The sequence below is a fragment of the Chrysemys picta genome, chromosome 12 (genome assembly GCF_011386835.1).
Source record: "Chrysemys picta bellii isolate R12L10 chromosome 12, ASM1138683v2, whole genome shotgun sequence".
Taxonomy (NCBI): domain Eukaryota; kingdom Metazoa; phylum Chordata; order Testudines; family Emydidae; genus Chrysemys; species Chrysemys picta.
In genome coordinates this window covers 10,149,632-10,166,226 of record NC_088802.1, presented here as the reverse complement: position 1 = coordinate 10,166,226, position 16,595 = coordinate 10,149,632, and the positions used below count along the sequence as shown (strand labels likewise).

The window sequence follows — 16,595 nt, the reverse complement described above, 5'->3', positions numbered from 1 at the left end:
CACCCCATCCAACCCTTCCTCTCATTCCTGATGGCCCACTGGGACTCCTTCCCCATCCAACCACCCCTTCTCTCTGTCCCTGACTGCCCCTGGAACCTCTGCCCCGACTGCCCCCCACCGCCCAACCCAACCCAACCCAACCCCTGCTCCTTCCTGACTGCTCCCCCAGGACCCTTGCCCCCATTCAATCCCCCTGTTCCCTGCCCTCTGACCGCCCCGACCCCTATCCACCCCCCCACAACCCTCCAAACTCCCCTGCCCTCTTCCAACACCTGCTCCCTGCCCCCTGACCGCACTGCCTGGAGCCGCTCGCCCGGGTCCGGGTCTGGGCTGGGTCCGCTCGGTCCAAGCTGGGTCCAGACCCGGGTCCAGGTACGGTCCGGGCCCACTCAGCCCGGTCCCGGGTCCGGGTCCGGGTCTGGGCCCGCTCAGCCTGGGCCTGGGTCCGGGTCCGGGCCGGAGCCACTGGGCCAGGGCCGGACCGGAGCCTCTCGGTCTGTGCTGGCGCCGCTCGGCTGGGGCCGGCGCCGCAGGGCCCGAGCTGAGCCGGGCCAGAGCCGCTCGGCCGGGTCCACCTCTGGGCCGGGGCTGGGCCCGGGGCCACGGGGCCGGGCCGGAGCCTCTCGGGCCGGGCCGGCACCACTTGGCCAGGGCCGGCACCGTGGGGCCCGAGCTGGGCCGGAGCCGCTCAGCCGGTTCTGGGTCTGGGTCCAGGCTGGAGCCGCTCAGCCGGGCCCGAGCCCGGCACCGCGGGGCCCGGGCCGGGCCAGAGCCACTCGGCCAGGACCGGGCTGGGGTTGTTCAGCTGGGGCCAGGCCGGAGGGAGCCGCGCACTCAGCCAGGGCCGGACTGGGCCGCACTGCGTCTCCCTGGAACTCTCCTCGCACCCCCCCCCCCCACCTCCTGCCTGCTGCTTGTTTCAGGTTTCCCGCGAACATCTGATTTGCGGGAAGCAGGGGAGAGGGAGGAGAAGGTGGGCGGAGCGTTCAGGGGAGGAGGGGGAAGTGGGCTGGGGGCGGGTGGACAGCTGCGTGGGGCCCTCTAGGCGCGGGGCCCCATTCAGGGGAATCGGCCGAATCGGCCTAAAGCCGGCCCTGGCCCCGTCTACACTGGCAAGTTTGTGCACAGTAAAGCAGCTTTCTGCGCTGTAATTCCCGAGGTGCACACACTGCCAAGCCACTTAGTGCGCAGAAACTGCACCATTGTAGCGCTCTAAAAAAACCACCTCGATGAGCGGCGTAGAGCTTTCTGCACCGTGGCTACAGCACCGTGGTGCCACCAGTGTAGTCACCGTGGTGATTACAGCACTGCGATTGGCCTCCGGGAGGTGTCCCACAATGCCTGTTCTCACCTCTCTGGCCATTGGTTTGAACTCTACTGCCCTGCCCTCAGGTGACGAACTGTCAGCTCCACCCCAGACATTCCTTTGGAATTTTGAAAGTCCCCGTCCTGTTTGCTCGGTGATGCGTGCAGTGGTCTCAGCGCTTCTTTCCAGGTGGCCACGCCGGCTCTATGCACCAGGCCATCCCCCGTTTGCAGTAATGCCAAGCTGCTGAGACTCATCAGTGTTTCGGGAGAGGAAGCTGTCCAGTCCCAGCTGTGCTCCAGCCATCAGAATTTTGATACCTACGGACAGATTTCTAGATGCATGACAGAAAAGGGCCATGACCGGGACATGTTGCAGTGCAGGGTCAGAGTGAAGGAGCTGCGGAATGCCTACCACAAGGTGCGGGAGGCAAACCACCGCTCCGGTGCTGCGCCCACAAGCTGCCGGTTCTACAAAGAGCTGGATGTGATACTCGGTGATGACCCCCACCTCCACTGCCAAGTCCCCTGTAGATACTTCGTTGGCTTCGTTGCCAGTCGAGAGTGGACCGAGCCAGGAGCAGGCAATCTTGGGTGAAGAGGAGGAGTGGGAACGAGAGGCCGAGAATGACTCAGAGGCCAGAGATGCATGCAGTCCGGAGCTCTTTTTGTAGCGCTGAGGAATGAAAGTGTTTGTTTGTTTGTTTTAAATTACTATTATTATTAAGACTCCATATTGTAACTAAAACTCCATTTTGAAATGCTTACTCCATTTTGCAAAACCCTGCAGTAACCTTATTAACATAGTTCAGCTGCATGAATGAGGGATGCATGGATAATGGTGTGACGTTGCACCCCATAATGCTTTATGGAAATATGCTTATGAATGTATATATGACATAACTGGAATATGTTTTATGCTACATATGCCATGTAACATATCTCTGTAAAGGTTTTGATCTACTGAATCTATTCCTCCTATTTGTATGCCTGTGTCATTTTTGTGTTCGAAGTTATGAATATTGGCTGTGTACTTCCTTGATTTCTAAGTAGCCTTAGTAAAGCATTTGGTCAGCTACCTGAGAAAGGAATGGGCAAGTTAAGTGCCCAATCAAGAATCACGTAATGGACAATGGATCTTGGAAGGCTCCAATCCACATAAGAAATCTACATGGAGATAGCATGGGGGCAATGGCCGTGGCCTGCAAAAACTGAGTCATGCATGGACATGTGACTTGCCCGTGTGACTCCAAAACTCCATCTTGTAGCTGAAATTCTACACAGGGGGAGGGAGGGGTATCCACCCCCACGAGAAAGTCTATTTAAACCCCTGGGAGACCTCTCCATTTTCTCTTCAGCTGGCTCAAGGATACCTGAGAGAAACTGGAACAAAGGACAGTAACTACAGGGGGTGAGTGATTGCTGGACCCAGACTAGAAGGAGATTAGTCTGTAAGAGGAAGCTTACTGGAACATCACTGAGAGTGAGGTTTTATCTGTATTGAATTTTCTTACTGTATTAGGCTTAGACTTACGTGTTTTATTTTATTTTACTTGGTAATTCACTTTTTTCTGTCTGTTACTACTTGGAACCACTTAAATCCTACTTTCTGTATTCAATAAAATCACTTTTTACTTGTGAATTAACCCGGAGTATGTATTAGTACCTGGGGGAGGGGAGGAACAGCTGTTCATACCTCTCTATCAGTGTTATAGAGGGCGAACAATCTATGAGTTTACCCTGTATAAGCTTTACACAGGGTAAAACGGATTTATTTGGGATTTGGGCCCCATTGGGAATTGGGCATCAGAGTGTTAAAGACAGGACCACTTCTTAAGCTGCTTTCAATTAAGCCTATAGCTGTTAGGTGACATGGTTCAGACCTGGATCTGGGTTTGCAGCAGGTTAGTGGGTCTGGCGCAAACCAGGCAGGGCACTGAAGTCCCCAGATGCCAGGGCAGGAAAGCAGGGGCAGAAGTAGTCTTGGCACATCAGCAGACACGCTCCAGGCGATACTAGCTCTTCAAACCGAGCCGCTGTGCGCCAGCCCTTCCCTGCAGCCACTGTCGCAAAACTCTTTCCCATGCCCCCCCCCCCACACACACTGCCAGCACACTCTTATCAAACTCCTGACTCCACTCTCTACCCGTAGCATTCGACTCCTCCCTCCTCACAGTCCAGCACCGTGGACTCCCAATACCCACTGCACTCAACACCCCTCCCTCTGCAGTTTGGCCCTGCTGAAATACAACACTCGCTGCATCAGAGTCCGAAGGAGAAGGTTGGGTATGATCCCTGGACATACAGAGATCTGTAGCTGTCCTGGGACCCCTCCTCCTGTTGAGACCGTCCATTCCCCCATCCACCTCCCTGTTGATGAATTTTTTCATTTGACTCCTCTGGTTGTTGTCTTTCAATAAAAGAATTGCGTTTGTCTGAAAGCAATCTTGATTCTATTAAGTGAAAGCAAAAAGAGCCCTGCAAAGCAACATACATACAGCTATGTTAAAGCCCCTTCTTGCATCATGTGCACAATTCACCTCCCAGCATTACAAGCACTGCAATCCCGAGCATAGCAACAAATATTAGTGGCTTTCAGCTTCAAATTGCTGCCTCAAAGCATCCCTGATCCTTATGGCCCTGTGCTGTGTCAATAGGTGCTAACTTTCCACGGCGCGGGTGGGTGCTCGTGCCCCCCCCCCTGTCCCCGCCCCATCCCCATTCCAACCCCTTCCCCAAAGTCCCCGCCCCAACTCTGCCCACTCCCTGCCCCTATTGGAACCCTTCCCCAAATCCCCACCCCAGTCCCACCTCTTCCCCGAGCACACCGTGTTCCCCCTCCTCCCTCCCAGCGCTTGCTGCGCGAAACAGCTGTTTTGCGGTGCAAGCGCTGGGAGCTGGGGGGAAAAGTGGGCACACAGCATGCTCAGGGGAGGAGGCGGAGGTGAACTGGGGTGGGCGGGCTGGGAGCTGCCGGTGGGTGCTGAGAATGCTGTGTGCCCACCAATTTTTCTCCGAGCTCCACAGCCCCAGAGGACCCACAGAGTTGGTGCCTATGGCTGTGCCCCACCATGAGGGACATAACAAACATAACGGCATTAGCCTTGTGGTGTTCTGAACAACAATTATTAGCTATTATGCTGACCGAAAGGGAGATGGATTGGGTACGAGCTAAAGATATGACAGTCTTAACTCCTTTGCTGATAAAACATGAAAATAACCATTTCCTTCCCTATGTTTCTGGATGGTACAAGGTCCTGAAATCTAATGTATACACATCAACCCTCACGGGGCACTATACAACTAATATGGATCCAGCCGCACAAACATAAAGTTACTCTATGGCCATTCACCGCCCTTCCAGTTCTCCAGGGCAGACATCTGTGGGCTCCTTGATTAGTAGGAACATATTTAAATGAACAAGGGGAAATCATCGACCATCGCTTGTGTTCAAGGTGGACTACACAACAATGGGTATGTCCTACCTTACCAAAAGGAGCCCTGCTCCTTACAACATAAAAGTCTGGCAACCTGTTACTGGAATGAATTAGAAAACAGTACCACGAAAGTGTATTTTGATAAGAAAAGTTGTGTCTGTGTCATTGGATTAGAGGAGCTTGTGTGGCAAAATAAATACATCTCAGAACCGCCAGTAGAGCAGTGTATGTGTAATATAACTATGTTAAAAACGCCCACCTTAACCTATTACTTCCCAACTCATGAGGATAAAAGAACTGACACACTGGATATCAGTAATATTCTAGACTTTAATTTTTTCCTTGAGGGTCAAGTCTGTACAGGCTAATGAAGAAAAATAAATAAATTCGCCAACTGACTGAAACCACACAGACCCAAGTTCAGATCCGCAGTTTGGCTATTCTACATCAGGGATCTGAAATATTAAGACTATCCGCCCAAGCAGAACAAATCATGACGCACCATTGGTATGATATTTTCAGAGGATGGGTCCCCTCTTGGTCTTCAACTTTAAAAATGATGTTACATCCAATTGTTGTTTTCTTTATTCTGATAAATTTAATGTTAATTGTAATGTGTGGTACGTACTGTTGGACGAAAAGACTGTATTTTAAGCTGAAACCACAAGCTCACATTATATATTTTGACACAGCCTTGAAACAATTACATAAAGTGTGACACATTCAGTACCTCTGGATTGAAGGGTCAAAGAGGGGATAATACAGAGCTGAAGAATGAATTTTTTTTAATTACTATTATTCTTAAGACTCCATATTGTAACTAAAACTCCATTTTGAAATGCTTATTCCATTTTGCAAAACCCCGCTGTAACCTCATTAACTTAGTTCAGATGGGTGAATGAGGTATGCATGGGTAATGGAAGCAACCTAGAGCCCCAGCCTTTCCTGACACAGTGAAGTGCAAATACCAATGGCTGAAGATGCAGACAACAGCCCTGACAAAGTGAGAAGAGTCCACCCTAAAACAATTGAAGCAAGATCAAAGTCAGGTCCGAGGTTGAAAGTTATTATTGCAATTGATGGGTGATCAATCACACAGATTGCTGACACAGCAAGACCTATAGACTCTTGATTCAAACTAAAGCCTATAAAAAAGATGAGTGAGATGGAAGACTTTGGGTAACGTTCTACTGCCAACATCGAAGGGGCTTGCTGCCTGCCCTACAGAGACCCAGCTCTTCCTTGTGCCTGGCTTTCCTGGCCAGTTAGCCGCCATGAGCTACGAATCCAAGCTGCAAAATCAGGCCACGGACTCAAGCTACGTTCAGGACTGGTAACTATACAGGAGCTGCAGAACATCTGATGTGTGTGTGTGTGTGTGTGTAGGTATTAGATATTAACTATTGGTTATAAATTGTGTTATCATAATAATTGTGGCATTTTGCCTTGTCCCCTGAAAAGATCCTGTGTCGTTTTATCTGCATAGCATTTTCTACCCTGGAGGAGCCTAGCCAGTCACAGGTGTCAGAGCTTGGTGAAGCACAAGCAGGAGAGGAGGCCCCTGGTAAGTAGATCTGCTTTGGGGAATTGCTGAAGCGAGTTGTTGGAAAAAGGAGGGTTGCAGAAAACAGGCTTGTCTCCCACCTCATGCCTAGTTTGAGCAGTGGAACAGGCTGTTGATACATTCCCTCACTTCATGGGAATCTCCCTCAGAGATCTCCAGGAAACTCTTGTGGAGATACCGGGCAATCCGCTCCCATGGGTTCCTTGGCAGAGCTGCTTTGTTTCTTTCCCCATTAACCGTAACTTTCCCGCACCACTGTGCCATCACAGGGGGAGAGGGGACACAGGCGAGCTGCATAGGGGCCAGGGCAGAAGCTGTAGGCTTGGAGAAGACCCTCCCTTGATTCCCTGCTCACCATCAGCAGAGAGATATCTTCCATAATGATCACCTCCTGTGGAAAGTGTGGGGACAGGAACCATTATCAGGCCCATCTTACAGTGCTGGCTCTCCCCAAGTGCCCAAGAACCATGTTCCCAGTGTACAGCAGGGTCCAGGAACAGTGATTTATCCTACCCCTGCGGCTACTCACCATTCTGGGGGTCTTGTGGCTTATGTGTGCCTGCCTGGGGTCAGCCAGTTAGTGTCAGGTGTGTGAGTACTGGCTGTGTTTTAAAGCATTGAAACAGTGTTGTCTGTATTGCAAACAATACTGCTTCTGTAAAATGTTGCATTTAAACTTCACAGAGATGACCTTGGGAGCACAGCCTCCCTTATCGGCAGCAGAACGGTTGCAAAGAATTCGAAAGTGGACAAGGAGAACTAAGGAGGACTTTATGCGTGAGGTTTTGATGCACTCCGCTGCCGAGAAAAAGAAATTGAAGGAGTGGCGGGACACCGAGAAGAGGGAACGGAAGGAAAACACGGCACACCAGAAAGAAGCCACGGAGCGGCTCTTAACAGTTATGGAGTGTCAAGCAGACATGCTCCAGGCAATATTAGCTCTTCAAACCAAGCAGCTTTAAGCCAGCCCTCCCCTGCAGTCGATGTCACAAAACTCTTTCCCCTACACACTGCCCACACACTCTTAGCAAACTCCTGGCTCCACTCTCTACCTGCAGCATTCCACTTCTCCCTCCTCACAGTCCAGCAGTGTGGACTCCCAATACCCACTGCACTCAACACCCATCCATCTGCAGTTTGGCCCTGCTGAAGTACAGCACCTGCTTCATTACACTCGAAAGGAGAAGTTTGGGTATGATCCCTGGACAAATATTACTGGCTTTCAGCTTAGAATTGCTGCCTCAAAGCATCCCTGATCCTTATGGCCCCGCGCTGGGCCCCTCTAACAGCCCTGGTCTCCTGCTGTTCAAACTCAGCCTCCAGGTGCTGATCCTCTGCAGTCCAGTCCTGAGTGAAGCTTTCAGCCTTTAGTTCACAATATTATGGAGCGCACACCATGTGGCTATAAGCATAGGAATATTATCATCGGCCATGTCCAGTTTCCCATACAGGCATCACCAGCGGGCTTTTAAACGGCCGAATGCACACTCCACAGTCATTCTGCACTTGCTCAGCCTGTTGTTGAACCGCTCCTTGCTGCTGTCAAGTTGCCCCGTGTATGGCTTCATGAGCAACGGCATTAAGGTGTCGGTGGGGTCTTCCAGGATCACAATGGGCATTTTGACTTTGCCTATGGTGATCTTCTGGTCCAGGAAGAAAGTCCGTGCTTGCAGCTTCTTGAACAGGCCTGTGTTCTGAAAGATGTGTGCGTCATGCACCTTTCTGGACCAGCCTGCGTTAATGTCTGGGAAACGCCCACGGTGATCCACAAGCACCTGGAGAACCATTGAGAAATACCATTTGCAATTAATGTACTCGGTGGCTAGGTGGTCTGGTGCCAGAACTGGAATGTGTGTACCATCTATCGCCCCTCCACAGTTAGGGAAGCCCATTTGTGCAAAGCCATCCACAATGTCACGCACGTTGCTCAGAGTCATGGTCTTTCAGACCAGGATGTGATTAATGGCCCTGCACACTTGCATCAACACGAGTCCAACGGTCAACTTTCCCACTCCGAACTGGTTAGCGACTGATCAGTAGCAGTCTGGAGTAGCCAGCTTCCATAGTGCAATCGCCACACGCTTCTCCAGTGACAGGGCAGCTCTCATTCTCATGTCCTTGCGCGGCAGGGCTGGAGTGAGCTCATCACCCAGTCCCATGAAAGTGGCTTTCCTCATGCGAAAGTTCTGCAGCCACTGCTCCTCATCCCAGATGTGCATCACGATGTGGTCCCACCACTCAGTGTTTGTTTCCCAAGCCCAAAAGTGGTGTTCCACAGTGGTCAGCACCTCCGTGAATGCCACAAAAAATCTCATGTCGTAGCTACTACGCGTGGTGAGATCAATGTCACACTCCTCTTTTCTTTGTAGTTTAAGGAATAACTCCACTAGCACTCGTGACGTGTTGATCGGTATGACCAGCATTCTTGTCAACAACTCAGGATCCATTCCTGCAGCCAGAAAAAGGCAGGACAGGGCGCGCCGTATACAAACCATTGAAAGAGGGTGCCAAATGCGGACAGAAGCACAGGGATCGCTGGGATGCAAAGCAATGCATCATGGGACATTGGGACAGGACCCAGGATGCCCCGTGACCCCTTCCGCCTTGCCACAAGTCTTAGTGGCAAAAGAGAAAGAGGTGCTCTGTGGGATAGCTCCCCAGAGTGCACCGCTCTGAATAGCGCCACAAGTGTGAATATGCTATTGCACAGGCAGCTGTCAGTGTGAACATACAACAGCGGTTTTATTTCAGCGCTCTCTGAATGGTGCTATAACTACCGGTGCTGTAACTCCCTCAGTTTCAGTAAGGGGCCAGCAGCCATGGGGCCAGGCAACTTCACGGTGTATGTGAGCTCCAAAGCATCCTTCAGGTGAATTATAAATGTCTTTGTTTACCCCTTTCTTCCTGTTGGTGATGGACGGCCACATAAGGGTTTTCTAACACCAACGGTCAGTCCTTTGTCGTCTCTGAGGAGTTTGAGTGGGACAATCCCCAGAACTATGACATATTTCAGTAACAAAAACTTTGACATATGTCTGGGTTTTTACATACAGATCCTCTTTATTGAGCCCATAAGAGCAAATTTTCCTATAACAGCAAATGTCCGGGGGTGTTTGCAGAGCACAAGCACTGGAGTTCAGAAATAACCCTGATTATTCACCTTTCCAACTAGCCAATTGCCCTTCATCCACAGCTGATTGATTACTGCCGGATCACACCTACCCAGGCCTGGGCTCCCAGCCCTGGGGAGGGGGGTCCCGCAGGTCGGAGCTGACTGACAGCTGTTGCCATTGCCCTGCCACAATGACAGCGGCCAACACTGCCCTCACCTCATGAGTACCCCCACCGCACCCCCTCCAAAACCCCTCACTCTACACCCCCCGCCAGCTCCCACCCCCCATCAGTGTCCTGTTTTGGGGCACGTGGAATATGGTCAGCCTAGTAACAAACATACATTAAAAACTCACCATTCTACATGCACTGGTGTTACAGGTATTTCAATGGCACAATATTCAGCAGATCATGAGTTTTCCAATGATCCCTCACCAGCCACACTTTGCACACAATATATCATAATCATACGCAAGTGGTGAACATGGGGCACAGGGGTTAGTCACAAGAGGGATGCAGTGTGGGGCAAGTGGGGCAAAGAAACTCTGTCATCCCAACACAGGACACGGCAGTACATGGGGAGGGCATGACAGGCAGGGCTGTAAGATTCCTCATCTCCGTCTGGCTTCAGTGATGGGGATTGGCCTGGCTTCAGGGCTGCCCAGGTCTCCTAACATCTCCGTCTCCCTTTTTCACTCTGCCGAACCGCAGCATCTCAGCAATAGGGAGACGCTGCCCCCTCCTCACATCATTTCTCTTGGGGTGTCGTTCATGGGCCTTTAGAGTTCAGGTCCAGCTTCACACTACACAGGCCAAGTCTAGTTGCTCTCTGGAACTGGTGCACCAAGTTCACAGTTCTCAGCCTCAGCCGTCTGGAGCTGAGGAGCAAACCCAGCAGTTTCCCAGGTCTGTTCCCCTTCACCTCCCCCTCCTCTCCAACGACATCACACATCACTGCAGGGATCATGCAATAACTTCATTTCCATTTCAGATTCTGCCTCTCGGAGTCTCAATCTAGCTCTCACCATCAGTGTTCATACTGAGCGATATTGATCACTGTCATTGTTCAAACCACACACAAAAATCTCACCACAAAGAGTCAGATAAACATTAACATAAAATAAAATTTAAAAAAGGACGATTCTGGAAAATAACCATTTTTCTCTTGAAATCCTCAATAAATCTGTGACGCATCCTGTCAAACTAAACTAATATCAAAGTACGTGACCTCTCGGCCTTCACAAAGAAAGAGAAATCCACAGTTCAGGACGGGCTATAAAATGATTTCACATTCATAAAGTGAAATCTCAGAGAATCCTTTAAGACTCAAAATCAGGAAAAGAAATTTACCCATTTTCTTCTGAAGTGGCTAAACCGGCTTCACTTCTCGCCTCATTATTCGGCTGTATTCGTTACAAAAGTTTTAGCAAAAAGAAGAACAGGAGTACTTGTGGCACCTTAGAGACTAACAAATTTATTAGAGCATAAGCTTTCGTGGACTACAGCCCACTTCTTCGGATGCATATAGAATGGAACATATATTGAGGAGATATATATACACACATACAGAGAGCATAAACAGGTGGGAGTTGTCTTACCAACTCTGAGAGGCCAATTAATTAAGAGAAAAAAAAAAACTTTTGAAGTGATAATCAAGCTAGCCCAGTACAGACAGTTTGATAATAAGTGTGAGAATACTTACAAGGGGAGATAGAGTCAATGTTTGTAATGGCTCAGTTTTAGCATCATCATCATAAAAGAAAGAGAAAGGAAGACAAAAAAACCTTCCCATCTACAAATGATCTGGACTAAACCTAGAAAAAGCCAGGAAGGAATTTTACCAATAGATGGAAACAGGGCTATAAGATCTGAAGGTCAAACTATTCATAAGTTCATTGAGATTTTCCTGCCCACTCCCAGGTCTGGGACACTTCCTTCTCCAGCACTCAGGAGTCTGACTTAAGATCACAGACAACAAAGCTGTGACCCCTAGGCATGGAGAGCCAGGGTCACGGTGGTAAGTGACACGTGGGGAGATGGAGGGGTAGAACGGAGACAGGTTAAACTTTCCATGGCTGGGACAGAGGCTGCTGTGTGGAGAGTGGAGCGTGACAGTGACAGGGGAAGGAGGGAATCTCTCGCACTCACCCCATCGCCCTGAAATAGCACAGAAGCTAAAACTTCACATTTTACTGTCCCTGCTCCCCACTCTTTTAGCATTTAGTTAATTCTGGTGCATAAGGGATAAAATGTACAAACACTAAATGCTTTTCAGCACAGCCTGGTGTAATGTGAGACTATCTGTGAATGAGACAATCTGGCCCTGAAGGGGAAACTCAGGGACTAGCAAGCACTCTGCTAACGGGACGTCGGGGGATCAGAAACTGTTCCCTGCAGGTTACACAACTGCACTGCAGGCTATCGAGGACCGTGGAGGCAAGCAGGGAGAGGATCCCCTCCCCAGGTTTGGCCTAGATCCACCAGAACTGCTGGGGAGAGGAACCCCTCCCTCAGTCCAACTCAGGACCACTGGAGCCGCCGCGGCTGGGGAGAGTTGCCTCTCACCCGGCCCCAAGTTGCTGTGGTGAGAGAGGGCTGGGGGGAGTCCTCTCCCCACTGCAGTCTGCACCCCAAACCCCTCATCCCCAGCCCCACCCCAAATGCCTAGCCAGAGCCCTCACCTTCCCACACCCCATCCTTCTGTCCCAGCCCTGAGCCCCCTCCCACACTCCGAATCCCTTGGCACCACCCCCACCACATGAATTATGTTCTGTGCACCAATATGGAGATGATGTGTCACATATTGGTGCATAGAACCAAATTCATGCCGCACACGGATGTAAAAAATGAGGGAACACTGGTCAGAACACATAAGTTGCTCAGAGTGAGTTTACACTAGGAAATCTGGTGGAGGGTCACAGAGATCTGCTGGCTAATCCCGACCACATCTCCTAGCGTAGCCAGAACTTCAGAGGCTGATGCTACGGAGGCAGAGGTGGGATCTCCAGGCCTCTGACAAAAGGTCCTGTGGGAATCAGCCCCTCTCAGTGGCGCTGTCTGAATGCAGAGGGGGCAGGGGGAAAGGGCAGAGGGGCTGAGTGAGGAGAGGCAGCACCTCTCTACCCCTGTGCTCTCCCTCGCCTCTGATCCCATCATCCCCAAACACTCAATACCCCAGTACCCAGCTCCTGCTGATTTCAAGCTCAGCCAGCCCCAGCCATTCAATCCCCAGTGACCTCCCCAGAACCCATCGCCCTGGTCCCTTAATCTCTGATCTCCCAGAGCCCAGCGCCCTGGGGGATTCGGGCAGGGGAGGAGTTACCAGCCCCCCACCACCACCACCACCCCACCCTGGGACACTCACCCTGCAGTGAAAAGTTCCAGATAAGTGATGGAGTCCAGCCAAGGAGCTGGTGGAAGATGGGAGATGGGTACAGTTGTCTAGAGTGAAGGTGGGGCCTGGCCCATATGTCCTTTCTGCCCCCTCCCCTCCTGCACATGTGGTGATCTGGAAGCCTACTTTCGTCGTCTCCGACTCAAGGAATATTTTCAACACACCACTGAACAGCGCACTGACCCAAAGGAACCCTCCTATCAACACTATAAGAAGAAGAATTGTGCATGGACTCCTCCAAACGATTGAAATGAAAGACTGGACTTCTACACAGAGCGCTTCCGTAGGTGTGCACAGGCTCAGATTGTGAACAAACAGCATCACTTGCCCCATAACCTCAGCCGTACAGAACGCAACGCCATCCACGGCCTCAGAAACAACCCTGACATTATAATCGAAGGAGCTTACAAAGGAGGTGCTGTAGTCATCATGAACAGGTCGGATTATGAACATGAGGTTGCCAAGCAACTCTCCAACACCACATTCTACAGGCCACTATCCTCCGATCCCACTGTGGAGTATCAAAAGAAACTACACCAACTGCTCAAGAAACTCCCTGCTATAGCATGGGAACAAATCTATGCAGACACACCCCTAGAGCCCCGACCAGGGGTATTCTATCTGCTACCCAAGATCCATAAACCTGGAAATCCTGGACGCCCCATCATCCCAGGCATCGGCACTTTTACAGCAGGATTATCTGGCTACGTGGACTCTCTCCTCAGACCCTACGCTACCAGCACTCCTAGCTATCTTCGAGACACAACTGACTTCCTGAGGAAACTACAATGCATTGGCAATCTTCCTGAAAACACCATCTTAGCCACTATGGATGTAGAAGCTCCCTACACCAATATTCCACACGAGGATGGGCTACAAGCTGTCACGAACAGTATCCCTGATGAGGCCACAGCACACCTGGTGGCTGAGCTTTGTGACTTTGTCCTCACCCACAACCATTTCAGATTTGGGAACAACTTATACCTTCAAGTCAGTGGCACTGCTATGGGTACCCACATGGCCCCACAGCATGCCAATATTTTATGGCTGACTTAGAACAACGCTTCCTCAGCTCTCGTCCCCTAGTGCCCCCTCCTCTACTTGCGCTACATTGATGACATCTTCATCATATGGACCCATGGGAAGGAGGCCCTTGAAGAATTCCACCAGGATTTCAACAATTTCTATCCCACCATCGACCTCAGCCTGGACCAGTCCACACAAGAGATCCACTTCCTGGACACTACAGTGCAAATAAGTGATGGTCACATAAACACCACTCTATACCGGAAACTTACTGACCGCTATACGTACCTACATGCCTCCAGCTTCCATCCAGGACACACCACATTATCCATTGCCTATAGCCAAGCCCTGAGATACAACTGCATTTGCTCCAATCCCTCAGACAGAGACAAACACCTACAAGATCTTTATCAAGCATTCTTAAAACTACAATACTCACCTGGGGAAGTGAGGAAACAGATTGACAGAGCAACACGGGTACCCAGAAGTCACCTACTACAGGACAGGCCCAACAAGGAAAATAACAGAACACCACTGGCCATCAGGTACAGCCCCCAGCTAAAACCTCTCCAGTGCATCATCAACGATCTACAACATATCCTGGAAAACGATCCCTCATTCTCACAGACCTTCGGAGGCAGGCCAGTCCTCGCTTACAGACAGCCCCCAATCTGAAGCAAATACTCGCCAGCAACTACACACCACACCACAGAAACACTAACCCAGGAACCAATTCCTGCAGCAAATCCCCTTGCCAACTCTGTCCCCATATCTACTCTAGTGACACCATCATAGGACCCAACCATATCAGCCACACTATCAGGGGCACATTCACGTGCACATCTACTAATGTTATGTACCTCTGCCATGTACACTGGCCATACCAGACAGTCCTACGTAAAAGAATAAATGGATGAAAATCTGACATCAGGAATGGTAACATACAAAAGCCAGTAGGAGAACGCTTCAATCTCCCTGGACATTCAATAACACATTTAAAAGTAGCCATCCTTCAACCAAAAAACTTTCAAAACAGACTTCAAAGAGAAACTGCAGCGCTACAATTCATTTGCAAACTTAACACCATCAATTTGGGCCTCAATAGGGACTGGGAGTGGCTGGCTCACTACAGAAGCAATTTTCCCTTTCTTGGTATTGACCCCTCCTCATCAATTATTGGGAGTGGACCACATCCACCCTGACTGAATTGGTCTTGTCAACACTGGTTCTCCACTTGTGAGGTAACTCCTTCTCCTCATGGGCCAGTATATTTACGTCTGTATCTGTAATTTTCACTCCATGCATCTGAAGAAGTGGGTTTTTTTACCCACGAAAGGTTATGCCCAAATAAATCTGATAGCCTTTAAGGTGCTACCGGACTCCTCCTTTTATTATTAAGGGCTGACTTCCAATGGAAACCATTCCCGCAGTGCAGGAATTTATAGGGTCTCTCTTCTGTGTGGATTCTTCAATGGTTATTAAGTTTTCTGCTGTAACTTAAGCTTTTCCCACATGCCAAGCATTTATCAAGTCTCTCTCCTGTGTGGCTTGCCTGACGTGTAACAAGGCCTGATCTGAGTCAATTACATGCAAGCTGCTTAACCCTTTCTTGTCACGTATCAAAGAAGTTTAGATCCTGTGTGGATTCTCTGATGTTTAAACAGGGCTGATCTCCATGTGAAACTTTTCCCACAGTCCAAGCACTTATGGGGTCTCTCTCCTTTGTGGATTGCCTGATGTGAAACAAGGTCTGATCTCCGTATGAAACTTTTCCCACAGTCCAAGCACTTATGGGGTCTCTCTCCTGTGTGGATTGCCTGATGTCTAACAAGGTCTGACCTCCGTATAAAACTTTTCCCACAGTCCAAGCACATATGGCGTCTCTCTCCTGTATGGATTGCCTGATGATTAAGAAGGTTTGACCTGTGTCTGAAACTTTTCCCACAGCCCAAGCACTTGTGAGGTCTCTCTGCTGTGTGGATTGCCTGATGATTAACAAGGTTTGACCTCCGTATGAAACTTTTCCCACATTCCAAGCACTTGTGGGGTCTCTGTCCTGTGTGGATCGCCAGATGTTTAAGAAGCACTGACCTCATTATAAATGTTTTCCCACAGTCGAAGCAGTTATGGGGTCTCTTTCCTGTGTGGATTGCCTGATGATTAGTAAGATCTGACTTGCGTGTGAAACTTTTCCCACAGTCTAAGCACTTATGGGATCTCTCTCCTGTGTGGATTGCCTGATGTGAAATTAGTGCTGACTTAGAACTGAAACATTTCCCGCACTCGAGGCATTGAATGGGCTTCTCTCCAGTGTGGCTACTCCCATGGTTATTAAGGTCTGAGCAGTTATTGAAGCTTTCCCCACAGTCCAAGCATTGAAAGCGTTTCTTTCCAGTATGGATTGTCTGAGGTGTCACAAGTTGTGATCTTAGAATTAATCCTTTCCCAAATTGGAGGCAGGGCAAGGGTGTCTCTTCCTTGGGATTTGTCTGCTTCACTCTGGGATCCTTGTCTCCTCCCCCATCGTTAATAGATTCGTCCACTTTCTTCTCTGGGTGGTTATCCAGCAGCTTCTCTGACATATGCCAATTTCCCCAGACTTCTCTCTGTTCCCAGCACTGGGAAAAATTCCCTTCAGCTCTTCCAACAAATGTGCGCTGTGGTTCCACTCCACCGAGAACTTCCTCATGATGATTCCCCTCCTCATTCTCACTCCCTCGCTCAGCACCTGCTGGGAGAGACACAATCCAGACAGGAG

The 16,595-nt window shown here is 50.0% G+C and overlaps 2 protein-coding genes across 6 annotated transcripts in view; one reads left to right on the top strand and one right to left on the bottom strand.

The window, feature by feature from the left end:
* LOC101948742 (zinc finger protein RFP-like) overlaps window positions 1–16,595 on the top strand; it is a 1,201,957-nt gene that overhangs the window by 852,920 nt on the left and 332,442 nt on the right. The gene's annotated exons all lie outside the window — the stretch shown is intronic.
* The window catches only part of LOC101950961 (zinc finger protein 665-like), a 56,285-nt gene that overhangs the window by 36,052 nt on the left and 3,638 nt on the right, over window positions 1–16,595 (bottom strand). For 2 of the 5 annotated variants that reach the window (XM_065564545.1, XM_065564546.1), the window contains exon 4: window positions 9,344–16,568. The exons of 1 other annotated variant lie outside the window; for it this stretch is intronic. In XM_065564545.1, coding sequence (XP_065420617.1) covers window positions 15,457–16,568 — 1,112 coding nt within the window. In that variant the 3' untranslated portion in view covers window positions 9,344–15,456. Of the gene's footprint in view, window positions 1–663; window positions 1,982–9,343; window positions 16,569–16,595 lie in introns of those variants that run through there. 2 more of the 5 variants (XM_065564548.1, XM_065564547.1) reach the window with 2 other exon arrangements.